The sequence below is a fragment of the Dendrobates tinctorius genome, unplaced genomic scaffold (genome assembly GCF_039654945.1).
Source record: "Dendrobates tinctorius isolate UK_male_01 unplaced genomic scaffold, ASM3965494v1 ptg000040l, whole genome shotgun sequence".
Classification (NCBI taxonomy): Eukaryota; Metazoa; Chordata; class Amphibia; order Anura; family Dendrobatidae; genus Dendrobates; species Dendrobates tinctorius.
Window position 1 is genome coordinate 16,109,456 of NW_027361708.1, and position 22,580 is coordinate 16,132,035.

The 22,580-nt window shown below is 46.0% G+C and overlaps 1 protein-coding gene across 3 annotated transcripts in view; it reads right to left on the reverse strand.

Moving 5' to 3' along the window:
• The window catches only part of OGDHL (oxoglutarate dehydrogenase L), a 142,083-nt gene that overhangs the window by 47,036 nt on the left and 72,467 nt on the right, over positions 1-22,580 (reverse strand). For all 3 annotated transcript variants that reach the window (XM_073574838.1, XM_073574835.1, XM_073574837.1), the window contains 2 exons: positions 13,141-13,243; positions 12,927-13,055 (listed from right to left, as the gene is read on the reverse strand). In XM_073574838.1, the coding sequence (XP_073430939.1) occupies positions 12,927-13,055; positions 13,141-13,243 (232 nt within the window). The remainder of the gene's footprint in view (positions 1-12,926; positions 13,056-13,140; positions 13,244-22,580) is intronic.

Sequence of the window (22,580 nt, forward strand, 5' to 3'; positions counted from 1 at the left end):
TGCAAGTAATTGCTGTTAAGCTGATTACTCTTTATAACATTCTGGAGTATATGCAAATTGCCATTAGAAAAAATGAAGCAGTAGACTTTGTAAAAATTAATATTTGTGTCATTCTCAAAACTTTTGGCCATGACTGTAGGTCCATAGAAGATTACAACATAGATCCAAGGGCAGCTACAAAACTTGTGCAAGCACGTATGTGGTCCTATTGGCCTGGTGATAAAACTACTGACCAAGAACACAAAAGGTCAGTGCATTCTGGCTACTAGCACAGTGGCTCGCTTACAAAAATATATATATATTGTGCTACATGCAGTCCAATCTGTGAACAGCATGGTACGGAGAAGGAGAGGCTGAGCAGAATGATATGCAGGCTTGTATTTCATTGAAATTCATGGTATTTGTATCAATAAGAGTCCAGTGGGCGGTTCTATTTAGTGACAAAGGTAGCCGACAGTCATTTTGGGAAAACTGTCAATCACTGAATAGTACCGCCCACTGGACTTCTATGGATTCAAACACCAGGGATATCAATTAATAAAATGCAAGTTTTACTCAAAAATTTCCCCCAAAAATGTATAATCAATAGAGAGTTCCTTCTGCCTGTAGATAAGAAACCATGACAGATTCCCTTTAAAGCTTAAAGGCATTGGACGTTGCAGATTGCTGGGGATCTTCCGCAATTCCCTTTCTGAATGGAGTGCTCTACTCATTGTCTAAAAAGGACTGTCAGATATAATCAGGCGTTGTACTCCACATTTCCAGCAGTCCCATACACAACATATCGAGCGGTGGCATGCATGCTTAACCGCCGCACCTTGCAAAATATTCCGTGCTGAGCACCAATCTTAGGGTCAGTGGGGTTCCCACAGCATCACCTATCCTGTGAATACCAAGTCTTCAAGACACACATAGTGACTACACACTGATGTCAGTTTGCAGCCATTTCCAAACTGCACCTATAGAATATACTAAAATGTAATAAAATCAACAAAGAAATGCTTGTACCATTGTTTCCACCATACAGAATTACCGATAACGTTCTCCAGACACCTCAAAATAATGTCCCAAAAAATCAATCCAATTATATAGTAATTACAACTCTGATATAAGTGCTGCAGCTGGAGAATTAGCAGAATTTATTAGTGAATCATGTTCTAGCAAGGGCACTGCAAATACATATATTAATAATATAGCATTTCTTACAAGGTCCTGCATGACGCACTCCTCCTCTAACAGGAACCATCATGCTGAAAGGCCTTCACTTGATTTGTGCTTCTCTTTTAGAGCAATATGGACATCTTGGATGGGGTCCCTACTCAAAACCCCCTTTATGAGCCAAAGCAAAAAAAACAAAATGACAAAACAGCAGTGGTTTCGAGGTGGCTTCCAGCTGGCCTGTCTTTATTTCAAAAAGATGTAGGGTTCAAGAGATCCCATTAACTGTTTTAGGAAGGCTTTTATATTGATCAAGGATTAAAAGTTAAACTTTGTGGATTAAAAAAAAAAAAAAAAGTTACAAATTTTGGGGGGTGAGCATTGTTGTTAATGTATGGTTACAGGTTTAGTGACCCTGACAATAAAAGATTCTGATCAAGAATTAAAAAGTGAAGTGTAAGGATTTGCCGATCAGGATGAAGGAAGCATGACTACGCAAATGAAGCCACGCTGGACCACAAATGGATATTACTGAAAACTTCATTTATAATAAACCTCAAATGTGGTGTTCAACACCAAGATAGGCATATAAATTATACCTCATCACTAGCAAAAGGCCACAGCTGTTAAAGGTTCACAAAACTTACAACGTTTAATTAATAACAAAAAGGGAACATTCCATTAAATAAACATGTATGGTGATTTCCAGTCTATTTCATAAGCCTCGGGACATCCCTGATAAAACGCGACTGCAGATATTTATTGCATTACAACTTTGCAACAATTGAATCAAAATGTTTTTTTCTTTTTTTTAAATCTAAATCCGGTATGTATTAATCTATCTTACAACCAAACATTTATCACATGCCCAATGAGAAGTGTATAGAACAATTTATAAGAAAATTCAAAAATAATCTATAGCATGTGCAGTACCAGACAAAAGTTTGTAACAAGGAGTTAAAGAAACACGTGTGAAACAAAACCACAGTGTGGGTAAAAACGTAAGGATTCCTCAACTGTCCCCCCTTCCACTCTGATACCTGCTTAGCAGCTTCCTCGGGTCATCACCAGGAATGGCTTCCAACAAACAGGTATATGCTTTGTCAAGAAGTCATTTGTGGAATCGCCGGCCTTCAGAAAGAGCTTGCGACCATCAAATATGTTTTGAAGAGAGTGTTGGCACACAGTTCAAAATTAGGCGATCCCAGACACCATTCCATTGTACATGCAGTCTTGCTGTAACTACCCATAATGTTGCCAAATTGATAACAATCCAAAATATCCAAAGCACATGTTCTCCTCCACAAATATCTTTACCGGTCACAGCATACATATGATAAAAAGCAAATGAGACATTTCGGCCACATGGGGCCTTTTTCAAGAGATATTTAAAAAAATATTCATGCATCTTCCTTGAAAAAGGCCCTATGTAGTCAAAACGTCGCATTTATCATTTTTTATTATGTGTATGCTGTGACCAATAAAGGTATTTCTGGAGGAGAGTGACTGGTGCCTGGAATATTTGGAATTTCAGTGTAAGAACAGTTTTGTAACGTCTCAGCACTTTATGGAACTTTGTACTAAGACAGAAAATGGCAAAAACTATTCAACTAAGTAAAGAGAAAGAGTCAATTATTCAAAGATATGAAAGTCAAAAAATTGCTAGAACATGGAAGGTATTCTCAAGTGAAGTCATGAAAACCCAATAATCGCCATGATGAAAACTATCTCTAGAGGACCACCTAGGAAGAGAAGACAAAGAATTACCTCTGCTGCAGAGGATAAGTTCACCAGAGTTCACAGCCTCAGAAACCTCAAATTGCTATAACCTCAGATGACAGCCCGCCCTCATAAATGGAGGCACAGATATCAACAAGCAGACACATTAATATTAACTGCCCAGAGAAGACAGAAGCAGGCTTAATGGTTAAATTGCTGCAAAGACACCACTGCTAAGGACTGCAAAGAAGAAGAGGAGGCAGAACTCTGTACTGTGGTCTAATGAGTAAAAATTTAGAGATTGTTGGTACCAACTGCTGTGTCTTTGGGAAAAAAGGTGAGCGGATAGTTTCTACATGTGTGGCGCCAACAGATAAGCATGGAAGGGGATGTGTGATTGTATGGGGTTGCATTATTGGTGACACTGCTAGCAATTTATTCCAAATTCAAAGCAATCTTAGGGTACCGCTACACCTAGCGACTCACCAGCGATATGACGCGGTCAGGATCGCTGGTGAATCGCTGGGTGGTCGCTAGTGAGCTGCCACTCAGGCAGATCTCACCAGCGACATCGCTGGGGACGGGGATCGCTACTTACCTGTCAGACGCGGCGATCCTGCGTCCTCCCGCCCGCCTCCACGCGTCGCTCGTCATCACAGCAGGAAGTGCCGCAGGAAGTGAGCGACGAGAAATGATCCAGCAGCTTCTCGCGCGATCAGCGATAACCAGCGGGGGAGCCGGTCGGAGGTAAGTATCACATGCAGCGATATCGCTAGCCAGATCGCTGTAACGTCACAAAATCGGTGACTTTACAGCGATATTGCTAGCGATATCGCAGTGTGTAACGGGGGCTTTACCCAGCATGGCTACCACAGCACTCTGCAATGACATGCCATCCCGTCAGATTTGCATATAGTGGGACCATTGTTTCTGTTGCAACAAGACAATGACCCTTACCACAACTCCAGGTTATGCAAGGCTTCTGTAAACAAGGAGCAGAATGGAGGCTGTGTCAGATGACACTGCCTTCACAATCACCCAACTGAGATTGTTTGAGTGGGAACTCTGAGTGAAAGCATATCAAGGATAGCCAAGTGCTCAGCACAAATTTTTCAAGGCTGTTAGAAACCATTCCAGGTAACAACCTAATGAAGCTGCTTGACAGAACACCAAGGGTATGTACAGCTACCATATGAGAAAAATGGAGCAGACTTTGAGGAATCTAATGTTTAACACATATTCTGTCTTATTTCACATATGGTTTACTCCTTGTTTCCATATGTGTTAGTTTATGAATTTGCTGCTTAATTCTGAATTTGCACATATCAATAAGAACAAGGCATGAGCAGGTGCGTTAAAACATTGCACCATTACTGTGTATTTATGGCATAAAACATAACTGAATATATTTTAAAACATTTTGAAAATATTTATGTTTTAACACTAGCCATACAAGAGACCACCATAGGCCGATACTAGCAGCAATGCGGACAAATGAGCTACAGAGACTGTGCAAACTGAGTCAAGCGGAGCAGAGTCATCTCATTATTAAACGATTAGCAAGATAATGACAGCTGATTATAATGGACAATGGAGACAGAGATGCGAAGTACTATTGTCAACAGAGTTTGCGGTGATTGTAAAATTGAGAAACTGAATGTACCTATATATGCTTGAGTATAAGCCGACCCAAGTGTAAGCTGAGGCACCTAATTTTGCCACAAAAAACTGGGAAAACTTATTGACTCGAGTATAAGCCAGGTATGCATATTTCCCTCATCCCCATTCTTGTCTGCATGGCTCCTCACATGGCCCCCATGAGAAAAGCATTAAAAAAAAAAACAAAAACAAAAAACACATCCTACTTACCTTCCTTCCCTGCGTGCCCTCGCAGCATCTAGTTCCAGTCCCAGCAGCTCCTGCGGCCGGACAATCACGTGTCCCCACTCATTAAGGGAATGAATATTTACTCCACGCATATCAGAATGGAAATAGGTGAATATTCATTACCCTAATGAGTGGGGTCACGTGATCAGACCGCCGCAAAAGGCACTTGAAGCTAGAGGCTGCAACTATGCGCGCTATAAGAGAAATTAATATTAATTGCCAGTGCAGTAAAAATCCATTTCTCTTTAGCAGCGGGCCGACTCGTGTATAAGCCCAAGGGGGGGTCAGCGCACAAAAAGTGTGCCGAAAAACTCGGCGTATACATGAGTATATACGGTATTTGTAGAAAATTATATTTCAGAGGTGTTTTTACACAATGTTTGCCTTTCCAGAATAGATTACCTAGATACGAGATATCAGTGGCACATAAAGATATGAAAGAGACACATGACAAGTCAGGCGAGAAAAATAAAGCATCCAAGTACAGTGAGAGGTCAAGTGGCACATCACAGGATACAGGCAGTGACAGGTGAAAAGAAAAACAGGGATTTTTGTGAGTACTCACCGTAAAATCCTTTTCTCCGAGACGCTCATTGGGGGACACAGAGACTGTGGGTGTATGCTACTGCCGTCTGGAGGCTGACACTAGGTATACAAAAAACAAGTTAGCTCCTCCTCCGCCACATACACCCTCGCTCCGGTACCGGGCGGAAACCAGTTTAGTGCAAAAAGCAGTAGGAGGACATAAACATAATTTTAACTTATGCCAAACATATGTCTGAAAAAGGACCACCCTACCTTAAATAAGGAATTATACTAATTAAATAAATAAGAGCCAACTGGCTATCAGGGTGGGTGCTGTGTCCCCCAATGAGCGTCTCGGAGAAAAGGATTTTACGGTGAGTACTCACAAAAATCCCTGTTTCTCCTTCGTCTCATTGGGGGACACAGAGACTGTGGGACTTCCTAAAGCAGTCCCTGGGTGGGAAGACAACTCACCGCTCCAAGCCGCATGCCCTCCTGACTAAAGGTGTGCCACTGCTGCCTGGAGAATTTTCCTACCCAGGCTCGCATCAGACGAAGCCTGAGTATGCACATTGTAATGTTTACAAAAAGTGTGCAGGCTGGACCAGGTTGCTGCCTTGCATACCTGCTCTGCCGAAGCCTGGTGCCGAAGCGCCCAAGAGGCGCCCACTGCCCGAGTAGAGTGCGCCCCTATTCCCGTAGGAATCGGCGTGCCTCTAAGACGGTAAGCCTCCTGAATAGTTAGGCGAATCCATCTGGCTATGGTTGACCGTGAAGCTGCGAGCCCCTTCCTGCGCCCTTCGGGGATCACAAACAGCGAGTCTGTCTGGCGGAAAGGTGCTGTCCTTGACACATACCTCCTGAGAGCTCTTACCAGGTCCAACGTGTGGAGCGCTCTCTCCACTCTGTGAACTGGTGCCGGACAAAACGAAGGCAGAACAATGTCCTCATTAATATGGAAAGAGGACACGACCTTCGGCAAAAGAGGCGGTGGCGGTCTAAGGACTACCTTATCCTTAAAAAAAGTCAAAAATGGAGCTCTGCAAGACAATGCCCCCAATTCCGAGACCCGCCTAATGGAAGTTATGGCTACCAGAAACACCACCTTCCTGGAGAGATATGGCAACGAAACCTCCTGTAGCAGCTCAAACGGGGCCTCCTGCAGGACACCCAGTACCAGATTCAGGTCCCAAGCCTCCAAGGGTGCCCTAAAGGGGGGTACCAAATGAGAGACCCCTTGAATGAACGTCCTGACCTGCATGATGGTAGCGATCTTTCGCTGAAAAAGGACCGACAAGGCCGATATCTGCCTCTTAAGAGAACTCGGAGCCAACCCTGCGTCTAGGCCGGACTGGAGAAAAGCCAGGATGTTGGGGACCGAGAAGGATAATGGCGCAACTCCGCGTTCTCGACACCACTGAAAGAAAACCTTCCAAGTGTTATGGTAGATTCTCGCCGAGGCCGGTTTCCGGGCGCTAACCATTGTAGCCACCACATCACGCCCGAACCCCGCCCGGGTCAGAACCCAAGATTCAACGGCCATGCCGTCAAACACAGGGCCCCTAAGTTCGGGTGGCAGATCGGCCCCTGAGACAGCAAGTCTGGACGTTCTGGTAGCCGCCAGGGTACGTCTGCGAGGAGCTGCACCAGATCCGCATACCATGCCCGACGGGGCCAATCTGGGGCCAGCAGAATCGCCTGAACCCCCTCGGTCTTGATCTTTCTGATGACCCTCGGGAGAAGTGGCAGCGGGGGAAATAAGTACGGGAGCCGAAACTGGTTCCATGGTAGGACCAGCGCATCTACTGCGAGCGCTCGCGGGTCCCGAGACCGGGCGACAAACACGCCCACCTTGGCATTTTCCCCGGAGGCCATCAGATCCACGTCTGGAGTCTCCCACCGCTGGCAAATTTGCTGAAAAACATCAGGGTGCAGAGACCATTCCCCGGCCGCGATCCCCTGCCGGCTTAGGAAACCTGCCGCCCAATTTTCCACGCCTGGTATGTGGACTGCTGAGATCATCGAGTGGTTCCTCTCGGCCCAGCGGAGTACATGTTCTATCTCGCGCATGGTTGCCTTGCTGCGCGTGCCTCCCTGGTGATTCACATATGCTACTGCCGTGGCGTTGTCTGACTGAATCCGGACTGGGCGCCCTGCCAGCAAGTGCTGAAACTGCTGCAGTGCCAACCGCACTGCTCGAATCTCCAACAAGTTGATAGGGAGACGCGCCTCCTGAGGCGACCATTGCCCCTGGGCCGTGTGGTGGCGGAAGATTGCCCCCCAACCGAAAAGACTTGCATCGGTCGTGATCACTAACCACTGATCCGGGGGAAAGGGCCTTCCCTGACGGAGAGAGGAGTCGCGCGTCCACCACTGAAGCTCCCCTCGGACCTGAGAGGACAACCTGCACTTATGATCGAGCGAGAACGGGCTTTTGTCCCATGTCGCTAAGAGAGCATGCTGCAGGGGGCGGAGATGAAATTGCGCAAACGGAATTGCTTCCATCGCCGCCACCATCTTCCCTAGAACCCTCATCCCAAACCGGATAGTGTGGGGCCCCGGCTGTTGAAGGGTTCGAACTCCCTGCCGCAGTGCTCAAGCCTTGTCCTGAGGGAGAATCACCAACCCTCGGGAAGTATCGAAAATCATCCCTAGAAATAGAATCCTCTGGGATGGAATAAGGGATGACTTCTTCCCGTTGATCAACCACCCTAGGCGAGTTAGGGTGTCCAGAGTAATGCTGACATTCTCTTCGCAAGCTCGAAAGGTCAAACCCTTTACCAGGAGGTCGTCCAGGTACGGCATAACCACTATGCCCCGAGAATGTAGGGTGGCCATAACAACCGCCATCACTTTCGTGAATATCCTGGGGGCTGTGGCCAACCCGAAAGGTAGGGCCACAAACTGGAAATGTCGCCCATTGATTGCGAACCTCAGGAATTTTTGATGCGGGGGAAAAATAGGGATGTGCAGGTAGGCGTCCTGGACATCGATGGAGGCCAAATATTCTCCCTGCTCCATGGACGCTATGACCGACCGGAGAGATTCCATGCGGAAATGCCTGACCCTGATGAACCTGTTCAGGAGCTTTAAGTCCAGAACCGGCCTTACTGTTCCATCCTTCTTGGGTACCGCGAATAGGTTGGAACAAAAACCCCGGGTTTTCTCGCCCTCTGGTACCGGGACAATGACCTCGTTGCGCTGCAGCACTTTGATGGCCTCTAGCAAAGCCTGTGCCCGAACTTCCGTCTTGGGAAGCCGAGAAAGAAAAAATCGTTTTGGCGGATCCCTCATAAATTCTATTTTGTACCCGGAAGACACTAATTCTGCCACCCATGCGTCGCGCGCCACTGCGACCCAGACGTGGCAGAACCTGAGCAGACGTCCGCCTACCCTGCTGTCCCCGGGTACTGGATGTTTCGAGTCATTTTGTTGAGGTCCTTTGAGACCTGGCCCCCCTTGATCTGGGCGGCCGGCCCCGCATTCTGCCCAAGGGGTTGGCCTTGTACGTAACCTGACGCTCTTTGTCTTGGCCATAGCGAGCTGGTCCGGAAGTACCGGCCGCTGCCATCCCTGGGGTACGAAATGCTCGAAAGCGCGTTTGTGGTTGACGAAACGGCACTTTATTCCTCTGTTGTGGAAGAAAGCTGCTTTTTCCCCCCGTGGCGTCTGAAATAATCTTATCCAATTTCTCCCCAAATAACCGGTCCCCCTGAAAGGGCAGAGAAGTCAACGACTTTTTAGAGATTGAATCAGCTCGCCACAGCCTTAGCCATAAGGCTCTCCTAATGGCGATTGCGTTTGCTGCCGCTAGCGCTGCGCCATTAGCTGCATCTAAAGATGCATTGATTAAATAGTCCCCTGCCATTGCGATCTGACTTGCTATCTCGCCTACTTCTGTCGGCACCTCTCTATCCTGCAGGATTTTGTTCAAAGACTCCGACCACGACATCATGGCCTTGGCTACCCATGTCGCTGCAAAAGAAGGGAGGAGCGCTGATCCTGATGCCTCATATACCGAGCGGGCTAAGCCCTCTATGAGCCGATCCGTGGGGTCCTTAATGGCGGAGCCACTGGGAACTGACAACAGGGATCTTGAGGCTAGGCGAGACACTGGGGGATCCACTACCGGGGATTCCGCCCATTTTTTACAGAGCTCTGACGCGAACGGATATTTCGCTTCTAGCGTTTTCTGTCCCGAAAACCGCTTATCAGGACGTTGCCTGTGCCGCTGCACAATGTCCTCGAACTCAGGATGGGAGCTAAATACTCTGTGTGGTATCCTGGCCCTTTTAAAAGATACCTTATGACCTATAGCTGGGGAGACATCATCCTCAATACCCAGAGTCTGATTAACAGCTTCAATAAGACTGTCTACCGTCTCCCGACACCCCGGTATATCCAGGTTCAAGGGTTCCTCTACGTCGTCACCCGAACTCTGCTCGTTCCCGGAAAAAGGTGACGGTGAGCGTGATGCCACTCGCGGATGCTGACGCACCGGAGGGGCCTGGAGACACAGTATGGGTTCTTTTCCTGTGCGTCTGCCTAGAGAGTGTGCGGCCCCTGCAGGCCGGAGGCTCCTGTGAGGTGGACGACCCCTCCCAAACAAGCGAGCCATCGTTTCTACCCCTATCCGGGGCCTGAAGGGTCTCAATCGCTTTCGTAAGTGAAGCCATGGACCGAGACAGTGATAACGCCCATTCCGGGGGATCCAGACCCCTGGGCTCTGTCGCAGGGGAGGGCTCCTGGGCGCGTTCGGAGTCGCAGGCTTCACACAATTTGATAGTCTGTGCTCGTGGGAACATAACCCCACAGGAAACGCATGCGGCATAAAGGAACGTGTGCGTTTTCCCTTTTCCAGACATAATGCCGCTTACTCCTATCACAAGCTAAAGGGGAAAGGAGGAGGAGGGTAACTTTTAAATGTGCCCCGGGCAGTCCAGGACAGGGTCGCACTTACCCACAGTCTGTGTGCCCCCCTTCCAGCGTGACTCCTTGCACTGGCGGATGCTCAGCATGGTGCCGATCCTCTGGGTAGGTTGCCCGTGCTTTTTCCGCATGCGGCCTACCCTGCTCTGAAGCCGGGGCCTCGATTTAAGCCAGCGCCCGCCCTAGGCTGAGGGGCGGCGCCGGATCTGATGTCACGCCGGGGCGGTGCCGCTGTGACGCCGCGCCGTGGGCGGCGCCGACCGTGACGTCGCGCCGCGGTGCGGTGCCGACCGCGACGCCATCCTGATGAGTCCAGTTCACCCCCCAACGGCGCCCTTGGCCTACTCCGGCCCTACACCCTCGCCCTTCCTGCAGGTAATCTTAGGCGAGGGGCGAGCGAGGAACGAGGGGCGCGAGGAGGAGGGGGGGGGTACCTGGCTCCTACTCCTTGCCCAGAGCCCTCCCCAGCTGCAAAAACTTACCGGGTATTTTGCTCCGTGGACGGTGCAGGCACCCTAACTCCGTCTGCCCAGCAGGGGCGAGGAGAGGGACCGTCCGCTGCCATGCAGCACCGCCGTCTAGCGTTGGTGGAGCAGTGGGGGCGCACAGACTAGTCTTGTGCCACTGTGGAAGCCCATGGTTTCCATACCTAGGGGTGGACAGGGCTAAGTCTGGCATAATGTCCCACGTCGCGGGAGAGGAAACGTGGAGGGATACTCGCACGTGGTCGCCCGTTGCTGGTTTGGGGAAATCGGATCCTTTCAATAGGATGCGTTGCCCCTGTCTCATCTTCAAAAAATAATAAACACGGAAAAAATAGATGTCTGGGGAAAAGTCCCAGAGATGTCCCTCGGTGCGGGAAAGGATACGCGGAGCGATGCTCAACGCGTGCTCGCCCGTTGTTGGTTTGGGGAGATCGGACCCTTTCTATAGGATCCGTCGCCCCTGTCTCCTCTTCATAGCGAGAGAACCGAAAAGCAATTAAAAAAAAAAAAAAAATAGTCTGGAGAACTCCAGACTGCGTGTGCCTCCAAAGACACTAAGCATAAAACTGGTTTCCGCCCGGTACCGGGGCGAGGGTGTATGTGGCGGAGGAGCTAACTTGTTTTTTGTATACCTAGTGTCAGCCTCCAGACGGCAGTAGCATACACCCACAGTCTCTGTGTCCCCCAATGAGACGAAGGAGAAAGATAGGATAACATGAGAACAGATCATATCAGGTGGGTGAATTAAAAACTGGCAAATTAACAGAATTTCACAGGACTGGATATATTGTGATAAATTGGATGCAAATAAATTATCTTTTAATAAATACTATCAGCATAAAGGAGCTGAGCACCTTTAGGCTGTGTGCACACGCTGCGGATTAGGTGCGGATTCATCCGCGCGGATTTTGTAAAATCCGCAGGTGAAACCGCAGGTCAAAATACCTGCGGTTTTACCTGCGGATTGCTCTGCGGTTTTGCCCTGCGGTTTTTCATCTCCTCAATGGAGGAGATGGCAAACCGCAGCGGAATCCGCAGAAAGAATTGACATGTCAATTCTTTCTGCGGATTGAAAACCGCAGATAATCCGCGCGGAAAATTCCGCACCGTCTGCATTGCGGTTTTTGATTCCCATAGGGAATCATGGTACTGTACACCGCAGCAAAAACTGCTGCGGGTCCGCAGCGGCCAAAACCGCTGCGGAACCGCAGCAAAATCCGCAGCGTGTGCACACAGCCTAACCAGTACAATGTATGGCATATCTTGCACTCCTCTCCAGTCACAGCCCGTATTACAGCCCAATCACAGTTCTGCTAGCCCCTAGCTTGTCTTCTTCCAACATTGCATTGCTTGTTTAGGGTCTGTACACAGTAGGACTATATAAGAAATGCATTCTTTACACATTATTCCTACACAGTTAAGCCCCCGTTACACACTGCAATATCGTTAGCAATATCGCTGTAAAGTCACCGATTTTGTGACGTTGCAGTGATATTGCTAGCGATATTGCTGCATGTGATACTTACCTCTGACCGGCTCCCCCGCTGGTTATCGCTGATCGCGCGAGAAGCTGCTGGACCATTTCTCGTCGGTCACTTCCTGCGGCGCTTCCTGCTGTGACGACGAGCGACGCGTGGAGCCGGGCGGGATGACGCAGCATCGCCGCGTCTGACAGGTAAGTAGCGATCCCCGTCCCCAGCGATGTCGCTTGTGAGCTCTGCCTGAGTGGCAGCTCACTAGCGACCACTTAGCGATGCACCAGCGATCCTGACCGCGTCATATCGCTGGTCGGGATCGCTGGTGCATCGCTAGGTGTAACGGTACCCTAAGAGAAAACAGTTTCTTCCATAATGCAATGCAGCAGAGTGTTATATTTATCCACTATTCTAGAAATGTATCTACTGACAGGCTGTCAAGCAGCAATCAGCTGAAATATCAATGCAGCTCTGAACTACACTACACTCTATCTTTAAAAGGAGTACAAGTGAAGGATCTGCAGTTACTGAATCTTTGGAATAGAATAAAAATCTAAAATATACAGCAACGTCTGACACAAATACTCAACACATGCACATACCCTAAAGCATTCTCCAGATAGCAGGTATATAAAACAATATTGCTCAGTTAAAACCACTTCACATGGATTATTCGAGTTCTAAAGAACAACGCTGCTCCAATACTAAAATGGAGACCACATATGAGCATTTTTTGATACCAGCTTACCTGCATGAATCTTAAAGTTGTCCACTGGCACAGAACTGGCTATGTTTCCAATATGGGAAAGCATGTCCTCAGAAATCCCAGTGGGAGGACAGGTCATGCTTTTGGGTTCACCCTCTAAGGTGAAAAAACCTGTAAGGAACACAACAAACATTCAACACTGCGGTTATGAGAATATCACTTAAAGCTTCTATTCAGATGGGAGAATTTCTCCTACCAGGCCACGGAGAGTCCAACCAATGTTTTATGTTCAGTATTTTCTTGTCTTTGGACTGGGTATACGACTCTTCGCAGATCTTGTCATACTTGGCAATCTCTTCCTGGGACATAAACATTATGAAAGAATATAAAATATACTGTTAGATAGTTAGGACTCCATATGCAACATCTATACAATGACACTAGACGCCTGTACCATCATTGACAAGCATGCAAAACATCAGACTAGAAAAGAAAACAAAATGGGCTGAAAATGTACCTGGACCATACATTACAAAAACTACCAAGCATGGTACTGACAGCATAAACATGTAAATGGGCCATACTGTACCTCCTAACAGGAATTAGGAGTTTATCCGATCTGGCTTACATCCTTCATTTGCGCATCCATTATCACTTCAAATAAACAGCCAACTTTCTACTTTGCACAACCACCTCCTCCTATAAAGAGCTTTTATCTGTGTGAGAAGCTTGGTGCAACTGTCAGTCCAATGATTAATTTTACAGATCGATCCTGGTATTTAAAGTTCACCCGATCCGGGCTGCAACATCCCTGATGAAGAAGGCCGGAGCTTTTGAAACGCGTTGGATATGGCTTCCTTACCAATTCGACTGAGTCAGGACTTTAGTGTCTTCACTCTCCATGATCTGTAAGCGGTGCATTACCGCTCGGGTCAACCGGCAGTGATCCCTCAGCGCACACCCCCGGCTGGGGCTGCGCTGCTGCACTCTTACCTATCTTGTCAAACATGTTTACATATATTATGCGTGAATGAGAGCTGTTCTACCAATCTACTGAGCAATTACTTATGCGACTATCTACAGGGACCTCATCTGAACACCGATCTCCCCTTATACTACATGTGCACACCTTAATATGCCTGAAGCGCCAATGGACGTCTTTTAACTTTTTAAACAGTTCACCATTAGCCTCCCATGGCCACTGTATTACACTGCCTATTGCTGGCTGCAGAATGAGGCAAGGAACAAAAAAAAAAAAGCCCCCCTAAAAGGTAGACAACCCCCTTAAGTTTTTTCTCTGCACAGAGAGTGATTTGAGGATCACCCACTGAACAGCAGCTCTATTGGGCTCTGTGCACACGCTGCGGATTTTGCTGCGGTTCCGCAGCGGTTTTGGCCGCTGCGGACCCGCAGCAGTTTCTGCTGCGTTGTACAGTACCATGATTCCCTATGGGAATCAAAAACCGCAGTGCAGACGGTGCGGAATTTTCTGCGCGAATTATCTGCGATTTTCAATCCGCAGAAAGAATTGACATGTCAATTCTTTCTGCGGATTCCGCTGCGGTTTGCCATCTCCTCCATTGAGATGAAAAACCGCAGGGCAAAACCGCAGAGCAATCCGCAGGTAAAACCGCAGGTCTTTTGACCTGCGGTTTCACCTGCGGATTTTATAAAATCCGCACAGATGAATCTGCACCTAATCCGCAGCGTGTGCACACAGCCTTGGGTGGGGAAACTGGGTTGCGCTTGGAAAAACTGTGATGAGAACGCAATGGTAACTTTGCACTGTGGCTCATTCGCTGGGATTCCATGAAGTAAGATTCCTAGCAATCGTGAAATAATGGCTCACCCTACTAATATGCCCTCAACCAAGATGGAATTCCTCTTTATCTGAATTCAGACATGCAGTTATTACTGGGCACAGGAGAACGTCAATTATTCAGACTGAGCTTTTTTTTTACCCATAGTGATGTATCCTTGATTCTAAATATGAACATCATGGAAAACAAGTATGCAGATGCATTGGGATCACCATATGAAAAAAATCTTTATTACAAATAGCATGAAGGAGACAAAAAAAAACAACATAAAACTATAAAAATTTATATTTTATATTTAAAGTCAATAGGCTGTGTATACACAAAAAAAGTTTGTGTGGAACAACACTACCACCTATCCTCATCTGCCTGATAAGTATCAGTTCACAGAATACTTAAAGAATTCAGAAATCTAGAAGCTTTCAAAATCGAATACAAATAATCAAGGAAAAACAACATACCCAAAATATATTAGATACTATAATCTCAACAATATTGTTGAATAAAGAATTATAAAAGTGTTATGAAATCTCATATACTAGACCCCAAATTTTTATGTTATTATTTGCATCTGTATATAGGGGGCATAACTAGACACCATGATTCACTTTTACCCCTGAGAAAGCCACAAAGAGGTGGCGAAACGTGTGAGGTCTATTCCTCATCTTATCCTTTTTGCCTCATCCCACAGGTTCCCTCCATATTCATTCATTCAGCTTCTTCACACTTAGCTATTCATCTACTTTGCTGGTCACTCTTATGATCGCTTACCAATGTTCTTGGCTGTTCATATGCATTCGTTTTCAGAACACTCAAGTTTATTCACAGCTTAGATAGATTTTCTGCCTCATCTTGGTCATTTATTTGGGCCGTTTCGAGAGTTTCTGATATTTCATGACATTTATATTACTTTATTCAACATCATTTATAGTGGACATATTTTTTGTACCATCTTATTAATTTTGGCCATTTTCCTATTTCAAATTGTGTTTATTTCCTTGATTATTATTTGTATAAGGTTTTGTAAGCTTCCAGATTTATGATTTTTTGGTTGGGTGTCCTGTGAGCTGATATACATCAGGCAGATGAGGACAGATGGTAGTCTTAGGCTGGGTTCAAGATTGCGTTTGTGGGCTGCGTTTAACGCATCCGTTACATAGCGGCATTAACACTATGTAAAGGATGCATTAATGCACCCATACACTGCTATAGATGAGCGCATCACTAACGCATGTTATAATATGCATGCATTAGGCTGGTTCACATTTGCGTTTGGAGGCGCAGCAGACGCTCGCCGTGAAGCTCCGCCCTCTGCCACACCTTCTCCGTATTGCATTTTGGTGCGACAGCCGCACCGTCAAAAAGGCGCATGCGGCGGCAAAAGCAAACCTGCGCACGGCCTGCATACCCAATGCTAAAGATAGGCGGAGCTGACCGGAGGAGGCATGGCAGGGGCGGAGCTTCACGGCAAGCATCCGCTGCACCTCCAAATTCAAATGCGAAACTAGCCTTAGCGATGTGCCGTCATTCTGTGACGGCCCTTCGGACTCGGTTTGCAGCGTCCGATGGTCCGTCACTGCTTGCGAAGATGAAGCATCTGCGCTAGCACGATCGCATAACGAGATCCATAAAAGGCAGTTCCGCTAGCACAGTCGGTTTAACGCATACGTTGAATGGACTGCCCTAACGCAATCTGAACCTGGCCTTATTCCACACACACATCATTCGTAGCCTATTGGCGTTGTAAATGTATATAGGTAAATAAATTATATATACCGTATATTCGTATTTCCTTCAAGCTATTTCTGATTAAAAAAAATAAATAAATATCATGCTGGTGATACCAATGCATTGCATACTTCCTTTCCATGATGGTCGTTTGTAAATACCGCATGTGTTCATTAATCCCATGTATTCCAGATTTAAAGACTTTAGTGGAATATCCCAAACAAAATAGTGAAATTACAGAGCAAAATTGTGACCAGTTTAGCAAGTTGAATATGAAATTATCTCTAAAAGGCCTAAAGTTAAAGACGACACATTTCCTTTGTATTTAAGGCAAAAATAAAATGAATATCTATGTATAGCTATATCATCTTTTACATTTTAAAAATTACAAAAAGGAAAATGAGCAGATGCAAAGTTTGGGCACACTGCTTGGTTAGTACCCCATTTGAAAGTATCCCAGCTTGTAAACACTTTTTGTAGGCAGCCAAAAGTCTTTCAATTCTTGTTTGAGGGATATTCATCCATTCTTCCTTGGGAAATCCTTCTAGTCTTGGGAGATTCTTGGGTCATCTTGCATGCACTGCTATTCTGAGGTCTAGCCACAGACTTTCAATGAAATTCAGATCAGAGAACTGTGAGGGAATTGTAAAACCTTTGTCTGGCACCTTTGGGAGCATTCTAATGTGGATTTTAATGCGTGTTATCCATTTATAGAAGCCATCCTCTTTTCAACGTCAGCATTTTTACAGATAGTGTTATGTTTTGTCAAAATGTCCTTAAATCCATTCTTACTTCTACTTGTGAAATGTTCCCCGTGCCATTGGCTGCAACACAACCACAATGCATAATTGATCCACCCCCATGCTTAATGGTTGGCGAGATGTTATTTTCCTGAAATTCTGTGCCGTTTTACCTCCACACATACCTTTGATCATTGTTGCCAAAGAGTTCTATTTCACCCCTATAAGTCCATAGGACTGGTTTCCAAAATGCATCAGACTTATTTATATGTTCTTTTGCATTCTTCTGACACTGAATTGTATCGTGAGGACGCAGGAGAGGTTTTCTTCTGATGACTATTCATGAAGGCCATATTTGTGCAGATGTCTCTGAACTGTAGAACAATGCATCACAACTCTAGTGTCTGTTAAATCTTTATGATGGTCTTTTGCAGTCAAGCGGGGGTTCCGATTTGCCTCTCTAGCAATCCTACGAGCAGTTTTCACTGACATTTTGCTTGGTCTTCCAGACCTTATCTTGACTTCCAACAGGTCCTGTTAACTAGCATTTTTTAATTACATTTCAAACTGAGGAAAGGGCAACTTGAAACCGCTTTGCCATCTTCTTATAGCCTGCTCTTGCTTTACGGATCTCCACCATTTTCAGAGTTAGGCAGCCGCTTAGAAGAACCCATAACTACTGTTTTTGGGTACGAGGTTAGAGGGTGGGTTTTTATAAAGCTAGGAAATTTGCATCACCTGGTCTTTCTCAACGATGATAGGGTTAGGACTTGTTCACTAACAGTTGGATTAAGGCCTGAAATCTTGGTCAAATTTATCTGAAAACACAAATCTCCATGGGTGCCCAAACTTTAGCATCAGCCCATTTTCCTTTTTGTAATTTTTTAAATGTAAATTATTAAAATATACATCTTTCTTTCCTACAATACAAAAAGAAATGTGTTGTCTTTAACTTTAGCCCTTGTAGAGATCATTTCATCTTCAACTTGCTTAACTGTTCACAATTACAGTAATTTTGACCAGGGGTGCCCAAACTACATGCCACTGTAGGTATACACCAATTCAATCACACGTGCTGCTTACTGCTCCACACTGGGCTCTGGTAAAAATATGCTAAGTGAGTCTTGTATGAAATACCCAGACTGAATAACCTTTGAACCATAATAATGATCTATTACGGCTTTATGTACCATAGGTGAAGGCCATGCTCACAACATCTATAGATAAGCCTATAATATGCATCCTGCACATGACTTGACTGCCAGTTGACGTAACTAAATGTAACATTAACAAACACACACACTTGATCTTTATAGTAAAATATAGTATGAATGCTCAATTACAGACTCCTATCCAACATGAACAAAAAAATATATATATTAATTTGGTCTTTTATTCATGGTTACTATAGATTGACTGAGGGACTAGATAATTATGTTGAGTAAATGCTTGTTTTCATTTACATTTTGTAACAAGCTGAGTTATATAAATTTGTATGGTTACTTCAGCTTTATAATAATGAAATAATATATAAGAACTTGGTTTTATTTTACAGAAGCACTGCCGTGAATAATTTTTTCCATTAATTATGTGCGTATGTAGTGTAGTAATATACACCTCTAAAGCCGCATTCTTCGCAAACCAGCGCAATCCCGCTCTTCTTCTCAATGACGTCACCGCACTAGAGACTACACAGATCACACTAAGCTCTAGGTGTGAGCTGTAAGGGCCCGTCACACATAGCGACTCACCAGCGATCCCGACAACGATATGAACTTGTCAGGATCGCTGGTGTGTCGCTACATGATCGCTGGTGAGCTGCCAAACAAGCAGCTTTGTGGTAATAGCAGGTACACAGGATACAGTGACGAGACGCGAGACAGATATGACTTTAAACGTTAACTTTTATAGATAAATGCCGTTAAGGCTATTGTTACGCAACCAGCAGAATAACAGTAGTTGTCAAAACACATAAACAAGGATTGGGAGAACACGACTAATCCGGCAAAGACCGGTCACTATATGGCCGATTACGGGTCCTTAGTCACTATGTATCACTTATCCGTCCTGACGTCCCTCGGCGTTCGGTTCCACGGGATGTCTGCGTCGTAGCCACTGGGCCCAGCCGCTGAGGATCTGGTGTTGTCTTTGGGCGTTCCGACACCCAGGAGGAGCAGGAGCACAACAGGCCCACGGAGAGTCCTTTGGCTGGATGTCCCCCGGCGGAGGCAGCGGGATACCGCCTGGGAGTGGGAGAGTGGAGGCCGCAACTCCCTGACATGGACTGGCAGCGGCGGTGATAAGTAGCGGTTGATAGGCCACAGGCGCAGTATGAAGTCGCACTGGAGGATCCGCAGCGGGCACAGGCCCAGTCTCCACCGCGGACTGGAGCGGGGCGGTGGCAGCTGCGGGCGACAAAGGAGGAGTCACCGCCATGGTCTGAAGTGAAGCGGCGCCAGCTGCGGGCAGCAGCGAGGAGGCCGCAGCCGCGAGCTGGAGTGAGGCGGCGTCGGCCGCGGACAGCTGCGAGTAGGCCTCAGCTGAGAGCTGGAGTGAGGCCGCAGTCTTCTTTTGTCAGTAAGCTCGGCGCCGTCTCCCTGCGGCCCACCAAGAGTCTCCCTCCTGTCGCAGTTCTCCTGTCTGGTAGCTGCTCGTGGCTCTCACTCTCTGGCCCTCCCCAAGTCTCCACCTCCTTCTCCCTCGTTCTGCTGACTCACCCAGTCTGGCCCACTCCGCCCCTCTTCTCTGGACTCCTCCCCCAACTGCCCTGTCAGTCTCATCAGTCCATCCCCTAGTTCTGTTCCCTGGAAACAGATACCCCAGGAACCAGGAAGATAGTCCCCTCGGTCCCGGCCCGGGTACTCGGTGGAGGCCTCCCCTCCTACACTCCCCCATCCTGTATGCTCGCCAGTAGAGTTGAGCAAAACGGGTCGGTCAAATTCATAAGTCGCCGACTTTCGCTAAAATCGGGTTTCATGAAACAAAACCCGACCATAGCGTGAGGTCGGTGACCAGAGCGCCCACGTCGCGTTTCAAATGATGCTTCCAGCGCCCTTTTTCAGCCAATGATGGAGGACGCACACTGTGGGCAACGCGATGACATGAGCAGCGGTCACCACCATCTTTGAGAAGGGCATGCAAGTGATTGGCTTGCTTTGTGTGGCGTCACAGGGACTATAAAAGGGCATGCACACCGACTGCCATCTTACTTCTGCCAATCTTAGAATAGGGAGAGGTTGCTGCTACTGATTCTGAATAAGGGAGAGCGCTAGCCAGGGAAGAAGAAAAAAAAAACTGCTTCTGCTGGTAGCGATTTTCACTGTACAACACAACAGTTTGTGTGCAGTGACAGGGGAGGATATATTTTTGTGCATCAGCTCTGTTGGTTATTAGGCTGCCTTATAAGGCTCCCTGATAGTTGCATTGCTGTTTCCACACTGCTGTGCAAACCGCTTTTTTAAAAGCAAAAATACTTTTCTTCCTCTTTTCTGCACAGTTACCAAGCGTTCATTTTTCCACACTTTTGTGTGCAGCAGTCCTGCTTATTATGCTGCCTGCGTCCATACTTGGACTGAGAGCATCATTGTCAGCCTCCACCTTGTACTTTGTCATACACCAGCCAATTTCAGCCTGTTAAATTGAAATGTAATCTATAGTGGGCCTGAGATAATAGTTCAGCCTCCTAAAATTTCTAGGGAGATTCAAATTCTCCCCAAAACTATATACACCTTGTACCTTCTCATATACCAGCCTATTTCTTTTCCAAACAATTTTATTAACATTTTATAACAGAGCATACATAAATGCAATATCATGAGGCATTCATGACACATGAAAGAAAAAATAAAAAAACACAACCAGACTATAAATAGTAATAATAAGAACTCATGGAAACATTTCCAGCCAGCGAGACCATTTCTTTATAAAAGGAAGGAAGACAGCCATTCAGCAACGCCAATTTTTGCTCATATGACTTATGTAAAGTCAGCTTTGCAATAATATCGAGTGAAGAGGGCACTCGAGTGGATTTCCAATAAAACGCAATTTCATTTTTAGAAACCAAAAGTAAATGAATAACCAATTTCCTAACAGAAGGATTCAAACGACTTGCATCCAACGAGAGCAGGGCGAACTGAGGAGTCAGTAAAAAATCTGATTGATTTAAAATATGAGAAATAAGAGAGGAGATGTCGTCCCAAAAATGCCGAAGACGTGGACAAAACCAAAATAAATGGGAAAGGCTACCATGATGCCCGCAATCCCTCCAACAGAGAGGGGAGATGACAGGGTTGATAAAAGCTAGACGAGATGGCGAATAGTACCATCTCGATATGATTTTAAAGTAGGACTCATGGAGAGCCATAGACATGGTAGCAGAATAGGTTAGAGACATGGTCAGTTCCCAAACATCTGGGTAACAGAAAAATTCAAAACCGATTCCCATTTTTTCATATATGCGGATTTTATAAATGCAGAATCGTTGTTGAACCACTGGTAGATATAACGAGTGGACCAAAAAATATTATGGCCTGAGTTGCATAAAATATTGACCGCTGGCTCCGATAGCGGAGGGCAACGAGTCACCAGTGGAGTCAAAAATTCTTTCAACATAGTAAAGTGTAGAAAAGCAGAGAAGGGAATCCCAAACCTATTCTTAAGATGAGAAAAAGATACAAATTTATGACCATCAAAGATGTCATTTAATTTAGAAATACCCCAGTCAGCCCAAGTAGAATGCAAATCAAATGAATAAACAGAGGCCAGAAAAGAGAGAGGAAGCCTCAACAGGAGCTGAATCCTAGAAAAACCACTCTTAAATTTAAAAAACTTCCTCCAAACCACAATAGCAGCCATAAAAATTGGATGATTAGACTGAGATAAATGCTTACATGTCAATAGATTCAAAATAAGAACAAGGAGGGGAATTTTTATTAAAATAAAATTCCAAGTCCGCCCATGAAGGTATATGGCCAGTTGACCACCAACATAGACTTTGCTTAATAAGATTAGAGTAATAATAAGCTGAGATGTTAGGCAGTCCCATACCTCCACGTAACTTATGCTTGTATAACTGATTCGAAGCAATACGGGCCTTTTTATTTCCCCAAATAAATAAATTAAGGCGTGTCTGCAGACTAGTTAAATAAGAAGTGGAAACAAGCAGGGGAAGGGATCTGAAAACAAAGGATTTTGGGAAGAAATATTGATTTGGCTACTAGACATTTTCCCCACCAGGATAATTCTTTGCGTAAAAATTAAGGCCTTTAGAAATGGAGGCAATTAGGGAATCTAGGTTAGTGGAAATCAGAGATCCAAGGTTTCTAGAAAACCGCAGACCTAAATAAACAATTTCCCTCTCCGCCCAACCCCAAGAAGAGACAGCCTTTATACTACTGATTTGAGAACTGGTG